The following is an 18420-nucleotide window of genomic DNA, read 5'->3' as shown; positions in this document are numbered from 1 at the left end:
GAAACCAAGAATACAAGCTGAAGTGCGCATCATAGCAAAAATTAGAATAGGCTGGTTACTAACTCTCTGCAGATAACCAGAATGAAACGAGACTTCTATAATAGTTAATTGTAATTCTGAACATTGATTATGTAGACTTATTATTATTTTTTTTTTTTTTTTTTCAACAAGTCGGCCGTATCATAAAATTTCTGAGTAGACAACTTTGTCTTTTCTTATTCCTATTGTTAATCGAGTAACTTACCAGCAATTGCTACTTTATCCCGGCAATTTTCTGCGGTTGCAACAACAGTACCTGTCAATCTTGATATCGTCTTGGCTGTGGCATTAAGGTTACCCAGCTTGACACTAGACTTGTCAGCTTTCACTCTAGAAGCCATCACCAATTGCATGGAGGAAGCAGCAATCTCCCGTGAAGCTACAATCACTTCTTCAAACTTGCCTTTACCACTCACAACTTGATCAGCTGCTGTCCTATATCATATTTATGTTATTTTAGGTTACATGTACTGTAAATCAGATTTAAATATAAAGTTACAAATCAGTGAACTGAAATGTAAAAATGTTAAAGTTATTTAAAACAGTGAACAAACTTTTTGATAAATAGTTTAGTTACCTAATGAATTTTATTAAAACCATACATATTAAATTTTCTTAATCATTACAAGGCTCTTAGCCTAAAAAAAATTGTAATTGTGAAATAAGACCTATACTATAGACCTAATCACATATTCTGGCTCATTTCCCTGGCCTCTAATTATTAGTAGTACATTCATGGGAAGAAGGATAACCACTAAATCCATAAGGGACATACATCATTCAGACTTGACTTAAGGAACTGGAGTACTGGTCCAGTTACTTAGATCAAGAGTTCCTTGCCAGGTATCAAGTAACCTCCCTGGAGGGGGGGTGGGGGGGCTGAACTCTAATACATTCAGTAATTTAAAAGATGCAGACATACAATACCTAGAAAACTTATCCTCAAGTCTTCTTGTAATCCTCTATGTTGCTGTCTTTGTTAACATTTTATGATTTTCACTCCAGTGTCTGTTAAAATAGCCAAGTGATACTTTCCTTGGCTCTCTTTTTAATGTACAAGCAAATTACTTTTTCTTTTTAACCATACTATCCCTTACAAATGTCTCCCAGACCATTTTTCTTTTTTAATAATGGTAGTATGAGAAGGGATTATCATTTCTTCCATCAATGCACTGCAATAATCTGTGAAGGTCAGCAAAATATGTCTCAATTTTTATTTCAATAGATGGGATACAAGGAGAATAGAAGCATCAGGGAAGAGAGAGGTGAAGGTTTATAAACTAAAAGAGGAGGCAGTTAGGGTAAGATATAAACAGCTATTGGAGGATAGATGGGCTAATGAGAGCATAGGCAATGGGGTCGAAGAGGTATGGGGTAGGTTTAAAAATGTAGTGTTAGAGTGTTCAGCAGAAGTTTGTGGTTACAGGAAAGTGGGTGCGGGAGGGAAGAGGAGCGATTGGTGGAATGATGATGTGAAGAGAGTAGTAAGGGAGAAAAAGTTAGCATATGAGAAGTTTTTACAAAGTAGAAGTGATGCAAGGAGGGAAGAGTATATGGAGAAAAAGAGAGAGGTTAAGAGAGTGGTGAAGCAATGTAAAAAGAGAGCAAATGAGAGAGTGGGCGAGATGTTATCAACAAATTTTGTTGAAAATAAGAAAAAGTTTTGGAGTGAGATTAACAAGTTAAGAAAGCCTAGAGAACAAATGGATTTGTCAGTTAAAAATAGGAGAGGAGAGTTATTAAATGGAGAGTTAGAGGTATTGGGAAGATGGAGGGAATATTTTGAGGAATTGTTAAATGTTGATGAAGATAGGGAAGCTGTGATTTCGTGTATAGGGCAAGGAGGAACGACATCTTGTAGGAGTGAGGAAGAGCCAGTTGTGAGTGTGGGGGAAGTTCGTGAGGCAGTAGGTAAAATGAAACTGGGTCAGGCAGCCGGGATTGATGGGATAAAGATAGAAATGTTAAAAGCAGGTGGGGATATAGTTTTGGAGTGGTTGGTGCAATTATTTAATAAATGTATGGAAGAGGGTAAGGTACCTAGGGATTGGCAGAGAGCATGCATAGTTCCTTTGTATAAAGGCAAAGGGGATAAAAGAGAGTGCAAAAATTATAGGGGGTAAGTCTGTTGAGTATACCTGGCAAAGTGTATGGTAGAGTTATTATTGAAAGAATTAAGAGTAAGACGGAGAATAGGATAGCAGATGAACAAGGAGGCTTTAGGAAAGGTAGGGGATGTGTGGACCAGGTGTTTACAGTGAAACATATAAGTGAACAGTATTTAGATAAGGCTAAAGAGGTCTTTGTGGCATTTATGGATTTGGAAAAGGCATATGACAGGGTGGATAGGGGGGCAATGTGGCAGATGTTGCAGGTGTATGGTGTAGGAGGTAGGTTACTGAAAGCAGTGAAGAGTTTTTACGAGGATAGTGAGGCTCAAGTTAGAGTATGTAGGAAAGAGGGAAATTATTTCCCAGTAAAAGTGGGCCTTAGACAGGGATGTGTGATGTCACCGTGGTTGTTTAATATATTTATAGATGGGGTTGTAAGAGAAGTAAATGCGAAGGTCTTGGCAAGAGGCGTGGAGTTAAAAGATAAAGAATCACACATAAAGTGGGAGTTGTCACAGTTGCTCTTTGCTGATGACACTGTGCTCTTGGGAGATTCTGAAGAGAAGTTGCAGAGATTGGTGGATGAATTTGGTAGGGTGTGCAAAAGAAGAAAATTGAAAGTGAATACAGGAAAGAGTAAGGTTATGAGGATAACAAAAAGATTAGGTGATGAAAGATTGGATATCAGATTGGAGGGAGAGAGTATGGAGGAGGTGAATGTATTCAGATATTTGGGAGTGGACGTGACAGCGGATGGGTCTATGAAAGATAAGGTGAATCATAGAATTGATGAGGGGAAAAGGGTGAGTGGTGCACTTAGGAGTCTGTGGAGACAAAGAACTTTGTCCTTGGATGCAAAGAGGGGAATGTATGAGAGTATAGTTTTACCAACGCTCTTATATGGATGTGAAGCATGGGTGATGAATGTTGCAGCGAGGAGAAGGCTGGAGGCAGTGGAGATGTCATGTCTGAGAGCAATGTGTGGTGTGAATATAATGCAGAGAATTCGTAGTTTGGAAGTTAGGAGGAGGTGCGGGATTACCAAAACTGTTGTCCAGAGGGCTGAGGAAGGGTTGTTGAGGTGGTTCGGACATGTGGAGAGAATGGAGCGAAACAGAATAACTTCAAGAGTGTATCAGTCTGTAGTGGAAGGAAGGCGGGGTAGGGGTCGGCCTAGGAAAGGTTGGAGGGAGGGGGTAAAGGAGGTTTTGTGTGCGAGGGGCTTGGACTTCCAGCATTCATGCGTGAGCGTGTTTGATAGGAGTGAATGGAGACAAATGGTTTTTAATACTTGACGTGCTGTTGGAGTGTGAGCAAAGTAACATTTATGAAGGGGTTCAGGGAAACCAGCAGGCCGGACTTGAGTCCTGGAGATGGGAAGTACAGTGCCTGCACTCTGAAGGAGGGGTGTTAATGTTGCAGTTTAAAAACTGTAGTGTAAAGCACCCTTCTGGCAAGACAGTGATGGAGTGAATGATGGTGAAAGTTTTTCTTTTTCGGGCCACCCTGCCTTGGTGGGAATCGGCCAGTGTGATAAAAAAAAAAATATTTTCATTTTTGGATTCCACTGATGTCTTCATTTCAGGTAGTCTTTTTTTGTAAGCAACACAAAGTGCTAAACCCATTGAGGTGTGGGAAATAGGTGGGAATTAGGTTTAACCCAATGAAGAGAAGGGTAGTTTTAATTTCTTTTATCAAGACTCCTTCACAAGTGAAGTCCGACAGCACCTAAGAAACTGTGCAAACTGCTGCTAAGATATAAGCAAAGCCAAAGAGAAGACCCATCAATAGCAGCAAGAGTATCCCTTTTATTTCTCCCACCATTATTTCTATACATAACAAAAGACACCAGCTCTATATAAACGAATAATGCTTTTAACATTTATCAGGGAGGAGATGGATGGATGTACGTACGTACGTATGTATGTATGTATGTATGAGTACCTACATGAGAGCTTGGCAAGCAATAGCAACGGTTTTTGCACCCGAGAGTAGACCCTCCGTCCAGCGATGATTGCGTTTGTAAAACTCTCGAGGGGAAGCTCCTCCTTTCCCTGCATCCACTATTTCTTTCTGAAGCTCTGCCGCCCTTTGAACTAATAATCTAACTGCTGCCATCAAGTCGCTGCAGGTTCCAAGAATGCTTTCATTTACCTGTACACAATAATTTTTTTAATTTATAATATAATTTGTTGATTTATAATAAAAGTGAATAATTTTTTAGCTTGGCTAGATATAGAGAATTATACGAGTAATTCTGAAAATTAAATTACATTAACTTCTGAATGAAATATCAAAATGTGGTCAAAAAAATTAGATGCATACCAGAAATCTTATCATATGCACTTCAAACAAAGAAGGCTGTTTAAAAAAAAAAAATATTAAATAAATTTTTCTTTTATGCATTACATGAACAAAATTATACATAAACATTTGCAAATATTAACAATTACTAATCACAAAAACACTATATCCACCCTCTAATTCAGTAAATTAAGAAGTCAACAAATGCACATTATTTAATGCAATACAGCCTCTCCTCACTTAATGACGGAGTTGTGGTCTGAAGACCACGTCAGTAAATGAATTCATTGCTAAGTGAGGAACATACTATAATGGTAGTGGGTTTGTGTCAACTATCTTCGATACTGATTTAATGTCACCTTTACACCATTTATAATATTTCTGCTATACAGTGGAACCTCTACTTGTGAGTTTAATCTATTCCGTGACCTTGCTCACATCTGAATTTACTCAGTTGCAGAGTCCATTTTCCTCATTTAAATTAATTGAAATGCAATTAATTCGTTCCAGCTCTCAGGAGGCACGACAAGATACTTCAATATTTTGCTAATATCATCTATATGGCTTATTTATCTATCACAATTCATCTAATCCTAGGTAGTAGGTTGGTAGACAGCAACCGCCCAGGGAGGTCCTACCGTCCTGCCAAGCGAGTGTAAAACGAAAGCCTGTAATTATTTTACATGATGGTAGGATTGCTGGTGTCCATTTTTCTGTCTCATAAACATGCAAGGTTTCAGGTATGTCTTGCTACTTCTACTTACACTTAGGGCACACTACATACATGTACAAGCATATATATACACACACCCCTCTGGGTTTTCTTCTATTTTCTTACTAGTTCTTGTTCTTGTTTATTTCCTCTTATCTCCATGGGGAAGTGAAACAGAATTCTTCCTCCATAAGCCATGCGTGTTGTAAGAGGTGACTAAAATGCCAGGAGCAAGGGGCTAGTAACCCCTTCTCCTGTATAAATTACTAAATTTAAAAAGAGAAACTTTCGTTTTTCTTTTTGGGCCACCCTGCCTTGGTGGGATACGGCCGGTTTGTTGAAAGAATAATAATTCATCTAATATGACATAATAAACAATATAAATACAGTAGACTGTCATTTAACATGAGTTAATTTGGCATGATTTGGGTATGGCACGATTTCCTCAAGCGGATGCCTTGTTGTGGATCAGTCGAGGAGACCTCCCGCCATTCCCTGCTACCCCCCGACACCACCCCACCATTTGTACTTCATACATGTCCAGTCTTTCTCTGCTACCAGCTAGCTGTTTGTGAATTGTGTTTTGATCTTTTAATTACCATAGCTTGTATCTGCCAAGCAATCATGACACCCAGTAGGCATACCAGTGTTGCTGAAAGTGGCAAGAAAAGTATAAGCATTTAAGTCTTAGAATTAATGAAGCAAACAAAGATATCAAACAAGAGATAACTTGTGGCCCTAATGAAGTGTTACTTTGTACACATAAAAAGAGGTAAACATAAGTTTGTGTGACTGACTTACTGAATGACCTTCTGAATGACTGACTGACGTACTACTTACTTAATGATTTACTGACTGACCGACTTACTGAATGATGACTTACTGACTGACTGAATGATTTAAAGTTAGACACTCCAGTACAACCATTGACTTCAGTACCAGAACCTCTACCATCCACCTCAGCCCAGTACGGCCACAACATAACTCTCCACTCTCTTCACAATCATCCACAAACACCAGCACCCACAATTTAAGGTAAGAAATACTATTATTTCTGTTACGTTTGTAGTCTTAAGCAGTAAAAACAACATAATACATCACAACATTGAACTACAATTACATATTCACTTTTATTCTTGTAAGATGTAGAGGCCTAAAAAAAATGTTTGGCTTTTTTTTTTTTTTGGGGGGGGGGGGGGGGGGGGGACTCAGGAACATAACCCTATTTTTCCCATAAGTTCTTCAGTTCACCTAACACAGCATTTTCAGGAATGTAACTTCTGTGACTTAAGAAATCGTAATGACACGATTGCAAATAAACCATACCCCCGGCCGGGATTGAACCCGCGGTCATAGAGTCTCAAAACTCCAGCCCGTCGCGCTAGCCACTAGACCAGCTAGCCACAATAAGATTCATCCAACTAGGTATATTTCTACACCATAGGAAAGTTAGCACAGGCACCTCTGTGACCACAAATGCAAGTTTTGCATTTGTGGTCACAGAGGTGCCTGTGCTAACTTTCCTATGGTGTAGAAATATACCTAGTTGGATGAATCTTATTGTGGCTAGCTGGTCTAGTGGCTAGCGCGACGGGCTGGAGTTTTGAGACTCTATGACCGCGGGTTCAATCCCGGCCGGGGGTATGGTAACTTCTGTGTTAATCCTTTCAGGGTCACCAGGCCCTCTCCGAGACTTGTTCTCAGGGTCGTCAAATAAAAAAAAAAAAAAAAAAAAAAAAAAAAAAAATCTTTTGGAATGATAGAGAATCCTTTCCCGATCATAATGACGCCAAAAGTATGAAATTTGATGGAAAACTTACGGAATTATGCTCTCGCGAAGTTAGCGGTCTCGAAGATATTTACGCATCGGCGATTTTGCCCACTTTGAGCCCTATTGTCGGACAATTCCAGTGTACTAGTCGACAAAAATCATAACTATTTCGCTAGAACTCCATTTTTTCTATCTAATGAGTACAAGAAACCACCCATTTACCGATTTCAACTATCCAATAAAGTGGTCAGAATTTAGCAATTTTGCCAATTTCACACAAATTTCAAAAGATGCCAATTTCTGAATAGGATCTAGAATAAACAAGAAAGACATTCCTGGCACTAAAATAACATTTCCTCTGTTCATTCGTCACGTCCCCACGCCCCTCTTACATTCTTTTGCTTTCCACTTTGAATTTTTATTCTCACAAAAAAATAGAAGATTTACTGTTATGCAGACTACTGCATTAGTGTAGAAATGGTGTAAATAATATCAGCGCACTTGTGAAAGAATATTAGACTCACCAGTTGATGTGTATGGGACATGTAGCATGATTTGTTTACTTTTGAACTTTGGTAAAAATCGAACATTTCTGCTACTTTGAGCTCAATTTCAAGGTACTTTTCATTGTAAAACAAGTCAAAATCATCTCAATTTCTGTAATATGTCTTCTACTCTATAAAATGAGACCAGGAAAACTAGAATACAACAATAAATGCCATACGAAAATACAGTGCAAAGTCGCTGTTTTAATCCAAAAACACGGTCAAAGTTTTTTTTTCTAATTACGCACTGTGTGCTGCAGGATTTTTTTTTTATACTGCACACACTGACCACATAGACCCATTCTTTCATATGTATGCCTACCAGCTTTCTCTCACTTGATTTGAGGGCGCTAGAATTTAGGCGTACTAGTATGTCGAAAACCCTGGTGCATAAGCCGTACTAGTACGTCTGAAACCCTGAAAGGGTTAAATGACGGTCTACTGCAACATAGAAACCTGATATATATATATATGTTAAATGATTGTCTACTGCAACATAGAAACCTGATATATAAGCATTTAAGTCTTAGAATTAACGAAGCAAATAATGATATCAGACAAGAGATAACTTGTGGCCCTAATGAAGTGTTACTTTGTACACATAAAAAGAGGTAAACATAAGTTTGTGTGACTGACTGAATGACTTACTGAATGACCTTCTGAATGACTGACTTTCTGAATGGCTGACTGACTGATGTACTGACTTACTGACTGACCAACTTACTGAATGACGACTTACTGACTGAATGATTTAAAGTTAGACACTCCAGTACAACCACTGACTTCAGTACCAAAACCTTTACCATCCACCTCAGCCCAGTAGGGCCACAGTATAACTCTCCACTCTCTTCACAATCATCCACAAACACCAGCACCCACAATTTAAGGTAAGAAATACTATTATTTGTTACAGTTGTTGTCTTAAGCAGTAAAAACAACATAATACATTACAACAATGAACTACAATTACTTATTCATTTTCATTCTTGTAAGATGTAGAGGCCTAAAAAAAAAATGTTTGGCTTTTTTGGGGCTCTCAGGAACGTAACCCTATTTTCCCCACAAGTTCTTCAGTTCACCTAACACAGCATTTTCAGGAACGTAACTTCTATGTTAAATGACGGTCTACTGCAACATAGAAACCTGATATATACTCTAGAATGAATAAAATGTCAGTCACGTATTGGTATCGGCAGCGTTGGCGGTTGACGAGAGTTTGTCTGGAGACAGAACTAAATACTCCTTCAATATTTTGCTAATATCGACTCTACAGCTTATTTATCTATCACGCTTCATCTAATATGACATAATAAACAACATAAATGACATAGAAACCTGATATATACTATAGAATGACTAAAATATATCATTATGTGACAGGTGGAGGCAGCCATAACTGTTCCCACATTGTTGTGATATTCACTGCCATCCAGTGAAAGGATTCAGGAAAATCGGTTATTTTTATATAGCTGGACTTGAGTTCTGGAAATGGGAAGTACCATGCCTACACTTTAAAGGAGGGGTTTGGGATATTGGCTGTTTGGAGGGATGTGTAATAGGATGGTATATATATAATTGGGGCCCTGATATTATATTCTATATAGAGTTAATTATATTATTTCAGGTCACTGTTTATATTATATCTTTACATATACTTCTAAGCTGTTGTATCTGGGTGCCTCTGCAAAATCAGTGTTTATATACGAGTGAGGTGAAAATGTTGAATGCTGATGAAAGTATTTTAGCTTTGGGGATTTTTTTTTTCTTTCTTTTTGGGTCACCCTGCCTAGGTGGGAGACGGTTGACTTAAATAATTTGTAATTTTTATTCACACAAAAAATAGAAGATTTACTGTTATGCAGACTACTGCATTATTGTAATAATTGTATAAATAATGTCAACCCATTCATGACTGCATATTGAAATGGACAGTGACGTCATTTGTTTACTCTAGAACATCACCAAAGAATCGAACATTTCTGCTACTTTGAGCTCAATTTCAAGGTACTTTCCGTGGTGAAACCAATCAAAATCAAATCTATTTCTGTAATATATCTTCCATTCTATCAAATAAGACCAAAAATACGAGAATACAACCAGAAAAAACCATACGAAAATACCACTAAGGGGCAGCTAATGGCTGAGAAGTGAACTCCGTTATTTATGGTCCGATTTCTTTCATTTTTAGTGTATGTTAAGAAGCATCTTTCCATCATACATTGCCCAAGCTTCAATAAGATAGCCCAACAAATAAGTGAGATCCAATTCCCTAGATAAAGAGCAAGAGCCCCTCACCAGCATCAAGGAACCTCCGTTGAGGCTCACTTGCATCTGGAAATTTTGCTCGTGTCTGGAAGCAAAAAATCGACCGAGTGACTGCTCATAACTGGAAAAACTCGCAAGTGGATGCACTCATAAGTCGAGGTTCCACTGTATTTTTAAATGTTTATACAGTAGTGCACTGCATATTGTAATAAACACAACAGAAGAAATCAGCTCTACTATACATTATTTAGGTATGCATACTGGTCAGAGAGCCCGTCATAAGTCCAAGGCGTTGGTAAATGAGTACGTCGCTAAGTGAGGAGAGGCTGTAGTTAATAACATTCTGTTAGTTCAAAAAATGCCATGTTCCTGTCACAGTTCAAATTCTAAGGGCAAGAACAGATGAAAATAGTTATCATAGCAAAGATACTCAATGATTAGTGATACTAATAAACACAGGATGGTAAAAATAGTTTACTAATTAATATCAACACAAATGCAGTGCTTCAAGAAAAGTAAAAGCTGTCTAAATAATTGAAAAAAAAAAAAAAAAAAAATATTTTCAAAATATCTGATGGAGACTACTGGATAAACATGAGATGATATCCAGAGGGGGCTTGAAATTTACACATCAAGTTAGTTATACCACATTACTTTTGACATCAGAAACACACAAAACACTTAAAAAACTGTAAGGAAAAACTTAAGCCACAACTGCATCTCTGCACCTTTCCTAACTTAATCTGAAAATTGGTAAAATTAAGTAAATTTATAATATTTGAAACATACTCAATATGCACATCAGCAAAATTCTAATTATCTCCTCATTCTTACAAATATTCATAAATACAAAATATATAAAAATGTACATTACTATGCATCTTACTTTTTAGGTGCTACATCATTCTATAGGGAACAAGAAAAAATTAAACTAAATCTAGGTAAATAAAAAAAATAAATGATACCATTTTTCACACCAAGGGACAGTGATAAAAAAAGAAAACTCATTCATCATCACCCATTTCTCTGGTGTCTTTCAAGATCTATTAAAATTGAAATAACCTACCAAACCATAACATACCATCTAACCTTTAAAGTGCAGGTACAATACCTCTCACCTCCCACCTCCACAACTCAAATGGTTTACACTGAATCCCTTCATGGATATTATCTTGCTCTCATTCCAACAGTTTGTAATATTTCATAAACCTTTTGTTCCCACTCATTCCAATATAATAGCTTCACACATACCTGATGGATGCCAAAATACTTCGTTACAACTTACCTCTAGCTGTGTGCCTGTATCTTTAGCTCGAGAATTTTCTAACATGGCAGTGAACTTTTCAACAGCATCCCTAATGGCAGTATCCATATTCTCCATTTCTCGCTGTACTACGGAAGCCATATCTTCTATTCCAGGGCTATGATCTTCACACAAGGAAACCAGTGAACAGCACCTATAAACAAAATGTACTTGTAAATAATGGATAACATGCTTCTAGTAAAATATTCATGGAAAAAGCTAAGCTTATAATGGTAATTCAGCATTGCATGGCAGAGGTGAGAGAGATGGTGCAGAATGGGGATAAGGGAGGGAAATAATGCTGAGGAAAAGACATGGACTGTAAGGATGGGACTCACAACTGATTTAGCAATTTAATGTTGGTTAAGAACCACAGAATCTGCAGCAAAGGAGGGATCACCAGAGAAAATGGTGGGCAAAGTTAACATGTCTGGGTACTAAAGAAAGATTTTTAATATGGGTACCAGGCATCCATATTAAAAAAAGAAAGGTAGGTACTAACTGAACAAAGTCAAAGAAAAAGGGAAACTAACTGATTAAATGTTTTTTATACTTTACATAAATATAGATTCAGCATTCTTAAAAAATAAAATAAAATGACTAAAAGTAAAAAAAAATCTACATTTCTGAGACTTTGGAGAATGATGAACAGTCAGTGGTTCTTTTATTATAATGCATGACAATTATGGTTTAATAATATATGTCCAAGCTTCCTAGACTGAAGTCAAGCCAAGTGGTTTTTGGGATGTAATGTGCTGTCAGTGGAGAGCAACTTAACATTAATGAAGGGAGATAGCTACTGAATGAGTGATGGTGAAGGTTTCCTTGTTTGGATCACCCTAAATTGACGAGAGTGTGCCAATGTGGTAGGAGATAAATAATAAGAAAAGAATAATACCTCTCAAACCTTTCCTTGGTTGTTAAGATATCCGCTAGAGCTTGTTTTGTACGCATCCTTCCAAGGCTATCAATACATTCCTTGGCAAATTGCTCCAGAGAAGCAACAAGATCTGTTGAGATTTTGTTAAAATTAAGGCACTTCAAAGTACATTTTTAAGACTACAATAACCAAGTAAGGCATTAAAAGCATTTCTTTCTGGGGTCATCCTGCCTCAGTGGGAGACAGCCAATGTGTTTGTATTTATCCATCTAGATAATAGATTGGTAGACAGCAATCATCTAGGAAGTTACTACCGTTGTGTCATATGAGTGTGAAACAGAAACCTATTTTACTTCCATAAGGTACAAAGTTTTTACCTAGGTAGTAGGTTGGTAGACAGCAACCGCCCAGGGAGGTACTACCGTCCTGCCAAGTGAGTGTAAAACGAAAGCTTGTAATTGTTTTACATGATGGTAGGATTGCTGGTGTCCTTTTTTCTGTCTCATAAACATGCAAGATTTCAGGTACGTCTTGCTACTTCTACTTACACTTAGGTCACACTACACATACATGTACAAGCATATATATACACACCTCTCTGGGTTTTCTGCTATTTTCTTTCTAGTTCTTATTCTTGTTTATTTCCTCTTATCTCCATGGGGAAGTGAAACAGAATTCTTCCTCCATAAGCCATGTGTGCTGTAAGAGGCAACTAAAATGCCGGGAGCAAGGGGCTAGTAACCCCTTCTCCTGTATAAATTACTAAATTTAAAAAGAGAAGCTTTTGTTTTTCTTTTTGGGCCACCCTGCCTTGGTGGGATATGGCCAGTTTGTTGGAAAAAAAAAAAAGTTTTTATGTATAAAGTTAGATAATAATAGTACAATACATTAGATAATAATAGTACAATATATGCATATAGAAAGTCCCTGGTTATGCACAGCATTTTGGGTAAGCTAAAAACATGACAAAATTGATAAATATTTTTAAAACACACTGGCTCTCTCCCACTGAGGCAGGGTAACTCAAAAAAAGAAACTTTCACCATCATTCACACTATCACTGTCTTGCAGAGGCACACAGAATGGCAATTTAGATGGTCCTCCAAACAGCAAATGTTCCCACCCCTCCTTTACAGTGCAGGACTGTACTTCCCACCTCCAGGACTCAAGTCCGGCTAATTGGTCTCCCTGATTTCCTTCACAAAATGTTACCCCGCTCAAACTCAACAGTTTGTCAGATCCAAACACAAATTGCCTCCACTCACTCCTGTCTAACATGTTCATACATGCCTGCTGGATGTCCAAGACCCTTGCACACAAAAACTTCCTTTACCCCCTCCCTCCATCCTATCATAGGACGGCCCCTACCCTGCCTTTCACTACAGATTTATACACCCTTTAATTCATCCTATTTTGCTCCATCCTCTCTAAATGATCAAACCACCTCAACAACCCCTCCTCAGCCCTCTGGATAATACTTTTAGTAACTCAAACAGTTCATGCACGCAAGCGTGCATGAGCGTGTTAGATAGGAGTGAATGGAGACGAATGATACTTGGGACCTGACGATCTGTTGGAGTGTGAGCAGGGTAATATTTAGTGAAGGGATTCAGGGAAACCGGTTATTTTCATATAGTCGGACTTGAGTCCTGGAAATGGGAAGTACAATGCCTGCACTTTAAAGGAGGGGTGATGAGAGTAAGACACATGTGCAACATCTGGGTATCTTTATTGTAGACGTTTCGCCATCCAGTGGCTTTATCAATACAAATTCTAGGACATAACTTGAAGACAGTAGAACTATGTACAGAAGATGAGGTAATCAGTCCCTCAAACTAGGAGTAGGTGCGAACAGCACCATAGTCGTGGAGATTCTGAAGCAGAAGAAAGAATCCTGGCGCTTATATAGTAACGTCAGGTGTAGCAGACGAGGGCATATTCACTGGTAGGCGGGATTCCCCAGTGGAAGTAGGTCCTTCCCAAAGAGATGGGTTAGTTGTAGAAGTAGTTGTCGTAGTCGTGAAGGTTATGTACATGTCCTCAGAATTAAGATTCCATGATGTTGCAGTGTCTGACAAGTTGTGTACGAAATGGTATATAATACCGACAAGATGAGAGTAAGACACATGTGCAACATCTGGGTATCTTTATTGTAGACGTTTCGCCATCCAGTGGCTTTATCAATACAAATTCTAGGACATAACTTGAAGACAGTAGAACTATGTACAGAAGATGAGGTAATCAGTCCCTCAAACTAGGAGTAGGTGCGAACAGCACCATAGTCGTGGAGATTCTGAAGCAGAAGAAAGAATCCTGGCGCTTATATAGTAACGTCAGGTGTAGCAGACGAGGGCATATTCACTGGTAGGCGGGATTCCCCAGTGGAAGTAGGTCCTTCCCAAAGAGATGGGTTAGTTGTAGAAGTAGTTGTCGTAGTCGTGAAGGTTATGTACATGTCCTCAGAATTAAGATTCCATGATGTTGCAGTGTCTGACAAGTTGTGTACGAAATGGTATATAATACCGACAAGATGAGAGTAAGACACATGTGCAACATCTGGGTATCTTTATTGTAGACGTTTCGCCATCCAGTGGCTTTATCAATACAAATTCTAGGACATAACTTGAAGACAGTAGAACTATGTACAGAAGATGAGGTAATCAGTCCCTCAAACTAGGAGTAGGTGCGAACAGCACCATAGTCGTGGAGATTCTGAAGCAGAAGAAAGAATCCTGGCGCTTATATAGTAACGTCAGGTGTAGCAGACGAGGGCATATTCACTGGTAGGCGGGATTCCCCAGTGGAAGTAGGTCCTTCCCAAAGAGATGGGTTAGTTGTAGAAGTAGTTGTCGTAGTCGTGAAGGTTATGTACATGTCCTCAGAATTAAGATTCCATGATGTTGCAGTGTCTGACAAGTTGTGTACGAAATGGTATATAATACCGACAAGATGAGAGTAAGACACATGTGCAACATCTGGGTATCTTTATTGTAGACGTTTCGCCATCCAGTGGCTTTATCAATACAAATTCTAGGACATAACTTGAAGACAGTAGAACTATGTACAGAAGATGAGGTAATCAGTCCCTCAAACTAGGAGTAGGTGCGAACAGCACCATAGTCGTGGAGATTCTGAAGCAGAAGAAAGAATCCTGGCGCTTATATAGTAACGTCAGGTGTAGCAGACGAGGGCATATTCACTGGTAGGCGGGATTCCCCAGTGGAAGTAGGTCCTTCCCAAAGAGATGGGTTAGTTGTAGAAGTAGTTGTCGTAGTCGTGAAGGTTATGTACATGTCCTCAGAATTAAGATTCCATGATGTTGCAGTGTCTGACAAGTTGTGTACGAAATGGTATATAATACCGACAAGATGAGAGTAAGACACATGTGCAACATCTGGGTATCTTTATTGTAGACGTTTCGCCATCCAGTGGCTTTATCAATACAAATTCTAGGACATAACTTGAAGACAGTAGAACTATGTACAGAAGATGAGGTAATCAGTCCCTCAAACTAGGAGTAGGTGCGAACAGCACCATAGTCGTGGAGATTCTGAAGCAGAAGAAAGAATCCTGGCGCTTATATAGTAACGTCAGGTGTAGCAGACGAGGGCATATTCACTGGTAGGCGGGATTCCCCAGTGGAATCCTGACGTTACTATATAAGCGCCAGGATTCTTTCTTCTGCTTCAGAATCTCCACGACTATGGTGCTGTTCGCACCTACTCCTAGTTTGAGGGACTGATTACCTCATCTTCTGTACATAGTTCTACTGTCTTCAAGTTATGTCCTAGAATTTGTATTGATAAAGCCACTGGATGGCGAAACGTCTACAATAAAGATACCCAGATGTTGCACATGTGTCTTACTCTCATCTTGTCGGTATTATATACCATTTCGTACACAACTTGTCAGACACTGCAACATCATGGAATCTTAATTCTGAGGACATGTACATAACCTTCACGACTACGACAACTACTTCTACAACTAACCCATCTCTTTGGGAAGGACCTACTTCCACTGGGGAATCCCGCCTACCAGTGAATATGCCCTCGTCTGCTACACCTGACGTTACTATATAAGCGCCAGGATTCTTTCTTCTGCTTCAGAATCTCCACGACTATGGTGCTGTTCGCACCTACTCCTAGTTTGAGGGACTGATTACCTCATCTTCTGTACATAGTTCTACTGTCTTCAAGTTATGTCCTAGAATTTGTATTGATAAAGCCACTGGATGGCGAAACGTCTACAATAAAGATACCCAGATGTTGCACATGTGTCTTACTCTCATCTTGTCGGTATTATATACCATTTCGTACACAACTTGTCAGACACTGCAACATCATGGAATCTTAATTCTGAGGACATGTACATAACCTTCACGACTACGACAACTACTTCTACAACTAACCCATCTCTTTGGGAAGGACCTACTTCCACTGGGGAATCCCGCCTACCAGTGAATATGCCCTCGTCTGCTACACCTGACGTTACTATATAAGCGCCAGGATTCTTTCTTCTGCTTCAGAATCTCCACGACTATGGTGCTGTTCGCACCTACTCCTAGTTTGAGGGACTGATTACCTCATCTTCTGTACATAGTTCTACTGTCTTCAAGTTATGTCCTAGAATTTGTATTGATAAAGCCACTGGATGGCGAAACGTCTACAATAAAGATACCCAGATGTTGCACATGTGTCTTACTCTCATCTTGTCGGTATTATATACCATTTCGTACACAACTTGTCAGACACTGCAACATCATGGAATCTTAATTCTGAGGACATGTACATAACCTTCACGACTACGACAACTACTTCTACAACTAACCCATCTCTTTGGGAAGGACCTACTTCCACTGGGGAATCCCGCCTACCAGTGAATATGCCCTCGTCTGCTACACCTGACGTTACTATATAAGCGCCAGGATTCTTTCTTCTGCTTCAGAATCTCCACGACTATGGTGCTGTTCGCACCTACTCCTAGTTTGAGGGACTGATTACCTCATCTTCTGTACATAGTTCTACTGTCTTCAAGTTATGTCCTAGAATTTGTATTGATAAAGCCACTGGATGGCGAAACGTCTACAATAAAGATACCCAGATGTTGCACATGTGTCTTACTCTCATCTTGTCGGTATTATATACCATTTCGTACACAACTTGTCAGACACTGCAACATCATGGAATCTTAATTCTGAGGACATGTACATAACCTTCACGACTACGACAACTACTTCTACAACTAACCCATCTCTTTGGGAAGGACCTACTTCCACTGGGGAATCCCGCCTACCAGTGAATATGCCCTCGTCTGCTACACCTGACGTTACTATATAAGCGCCAGGATTCTTTCTTCTGCTTCAGAATCTCCACGACTATGGTGCTGTTCGCACCTACTCCTAGTTTGAGGGACTGATTACCTCATCTTCTGTACATAGTTCTACTGTCTTCAAGTTATGTCCTAGAATTTGTATTGATAAAGCCACTGGATGGCGAAACGTCTACAATAAAGATACCCAGATGTTGCACATGTGTCTTACTCTCATCTTGTCGGTATTATATACCATTTCGTACACAACATACGAAAGGAATAATTTTCTACAATTACCCCCAGTAACACATTTTCTCTTATGTTAGATTAGACAAAATGTTATTCTTGGCATCACTTGTACAAGTTATCTGGCTACCACATCTCATATTTATGTTTATTTATTCTATTGTAGGGTGTATTTATCATTTTTTTATGTTATGTATCGTGTTTATTATATAATTTTGAAAAAAATATCATGGATGGATTAATGAAAATGTGTATATTAACGTAATATACAACATTTAATGAGACTCGGTGATTATTATTATTATTATTAGCATTTCTAATATGGCGTCACTTGTGCAAGTCGTCTGCTACCACATCTCATTTTTTTTTTTTTTTTTTTTTTTTAAAAAAGTCGGCCGTCTCCCATCTTTTTATGTTATGTATCGTGTTTATTATATAATTTTGAAAAAATATCATAGATGGATTAATGAAAATGTGTATTTAACGTAATATACGACATTTAAATGAGACTCGATGATTATTATCATTACTAATATGACGTTTGGAGACATAAGACACTCTTACTGATTTTAATGTGTACCTGCATGCCAGCACAGTATGTAAGTTTATTTAAGTACAGGTATACATAAGTATAATTATCAGAGTATATATAAAATATGAAATAACTTTTAAAAACATTTGAAATTTTGGAGTTTCCAGACAAAATGGAGAGACTTAGTGCTTACTGAGCTCACGAAGAATGTAAACAAACAAGGTGGGGCGCGGTGACCGTATTAGAAAGTCAGGTGGGGGGAGCAGTATAGCGAGTTTTGGTCATAATTTGAAATGACCGTATTAGCGGAACCGTAAAGTGAAACGCCGTAAAGCGGGGCCCTGCTGTATAACAAGAAATTGTGTCTACTGTTATGAATTTTTCTCTCTTTCAACACAC

General features: G+C 38.6%; 1 protein-coding gene across 2 annotated transcripts in view; it reads right to left on the bottom strand.

The window, feature by feature from the left end:
• Hip1 (Huntingtin interacting protein 1) overlaps positions 1-18420 on the bottom strand; it is a 105981-nt gene that overhangs the window by 972 nt on the left and 86589 nt on the right. The window contains exons 14-18 of one of the 2 annotated variants that reach the window (XM_053785368.2): positions 11949-12060; positions 11033-11204; positions 10476-10490; positions 4099-4304; positions 245-474 (exon numbers count right to left, since the gene is read on the bottom strand). In XM_053785368.2, coding sequence (XP_053641343.1) covers positions 245-474; positions 4099-4304; positions 10476-10490; positions 11033-11204; positions 11949-12060 — 735 coding nt within the window. The remainder of the gene's footprint in view (positions 1-244; positions 475-4098; positions 4305-10475; positions 10491-11032; positions 11205-11948; positions 12061-18420) is intronic. The other variant, XM_053785369.2, reaches the window with a different exon arrangement.

Source organism: Cherax quadricarinatus, chromosome 35, assembly GCF_038502225.1.
Source record: "Cherax quadricarinatus isolate ZL_2023a chromosome 35, ASM3850222v1, whole genome shotgun sequence".
In the NCBI taxonomy this organism is placed as follows: Eukaryota; Metazoa; Arthropoda; class Malacostraca; order Decapoda; family Parastacidae; genus Cherax; species Cherax quadricarinatus.
This window is presented reverse-complemented; position numbering and strand designations above follow the sequence as displayed.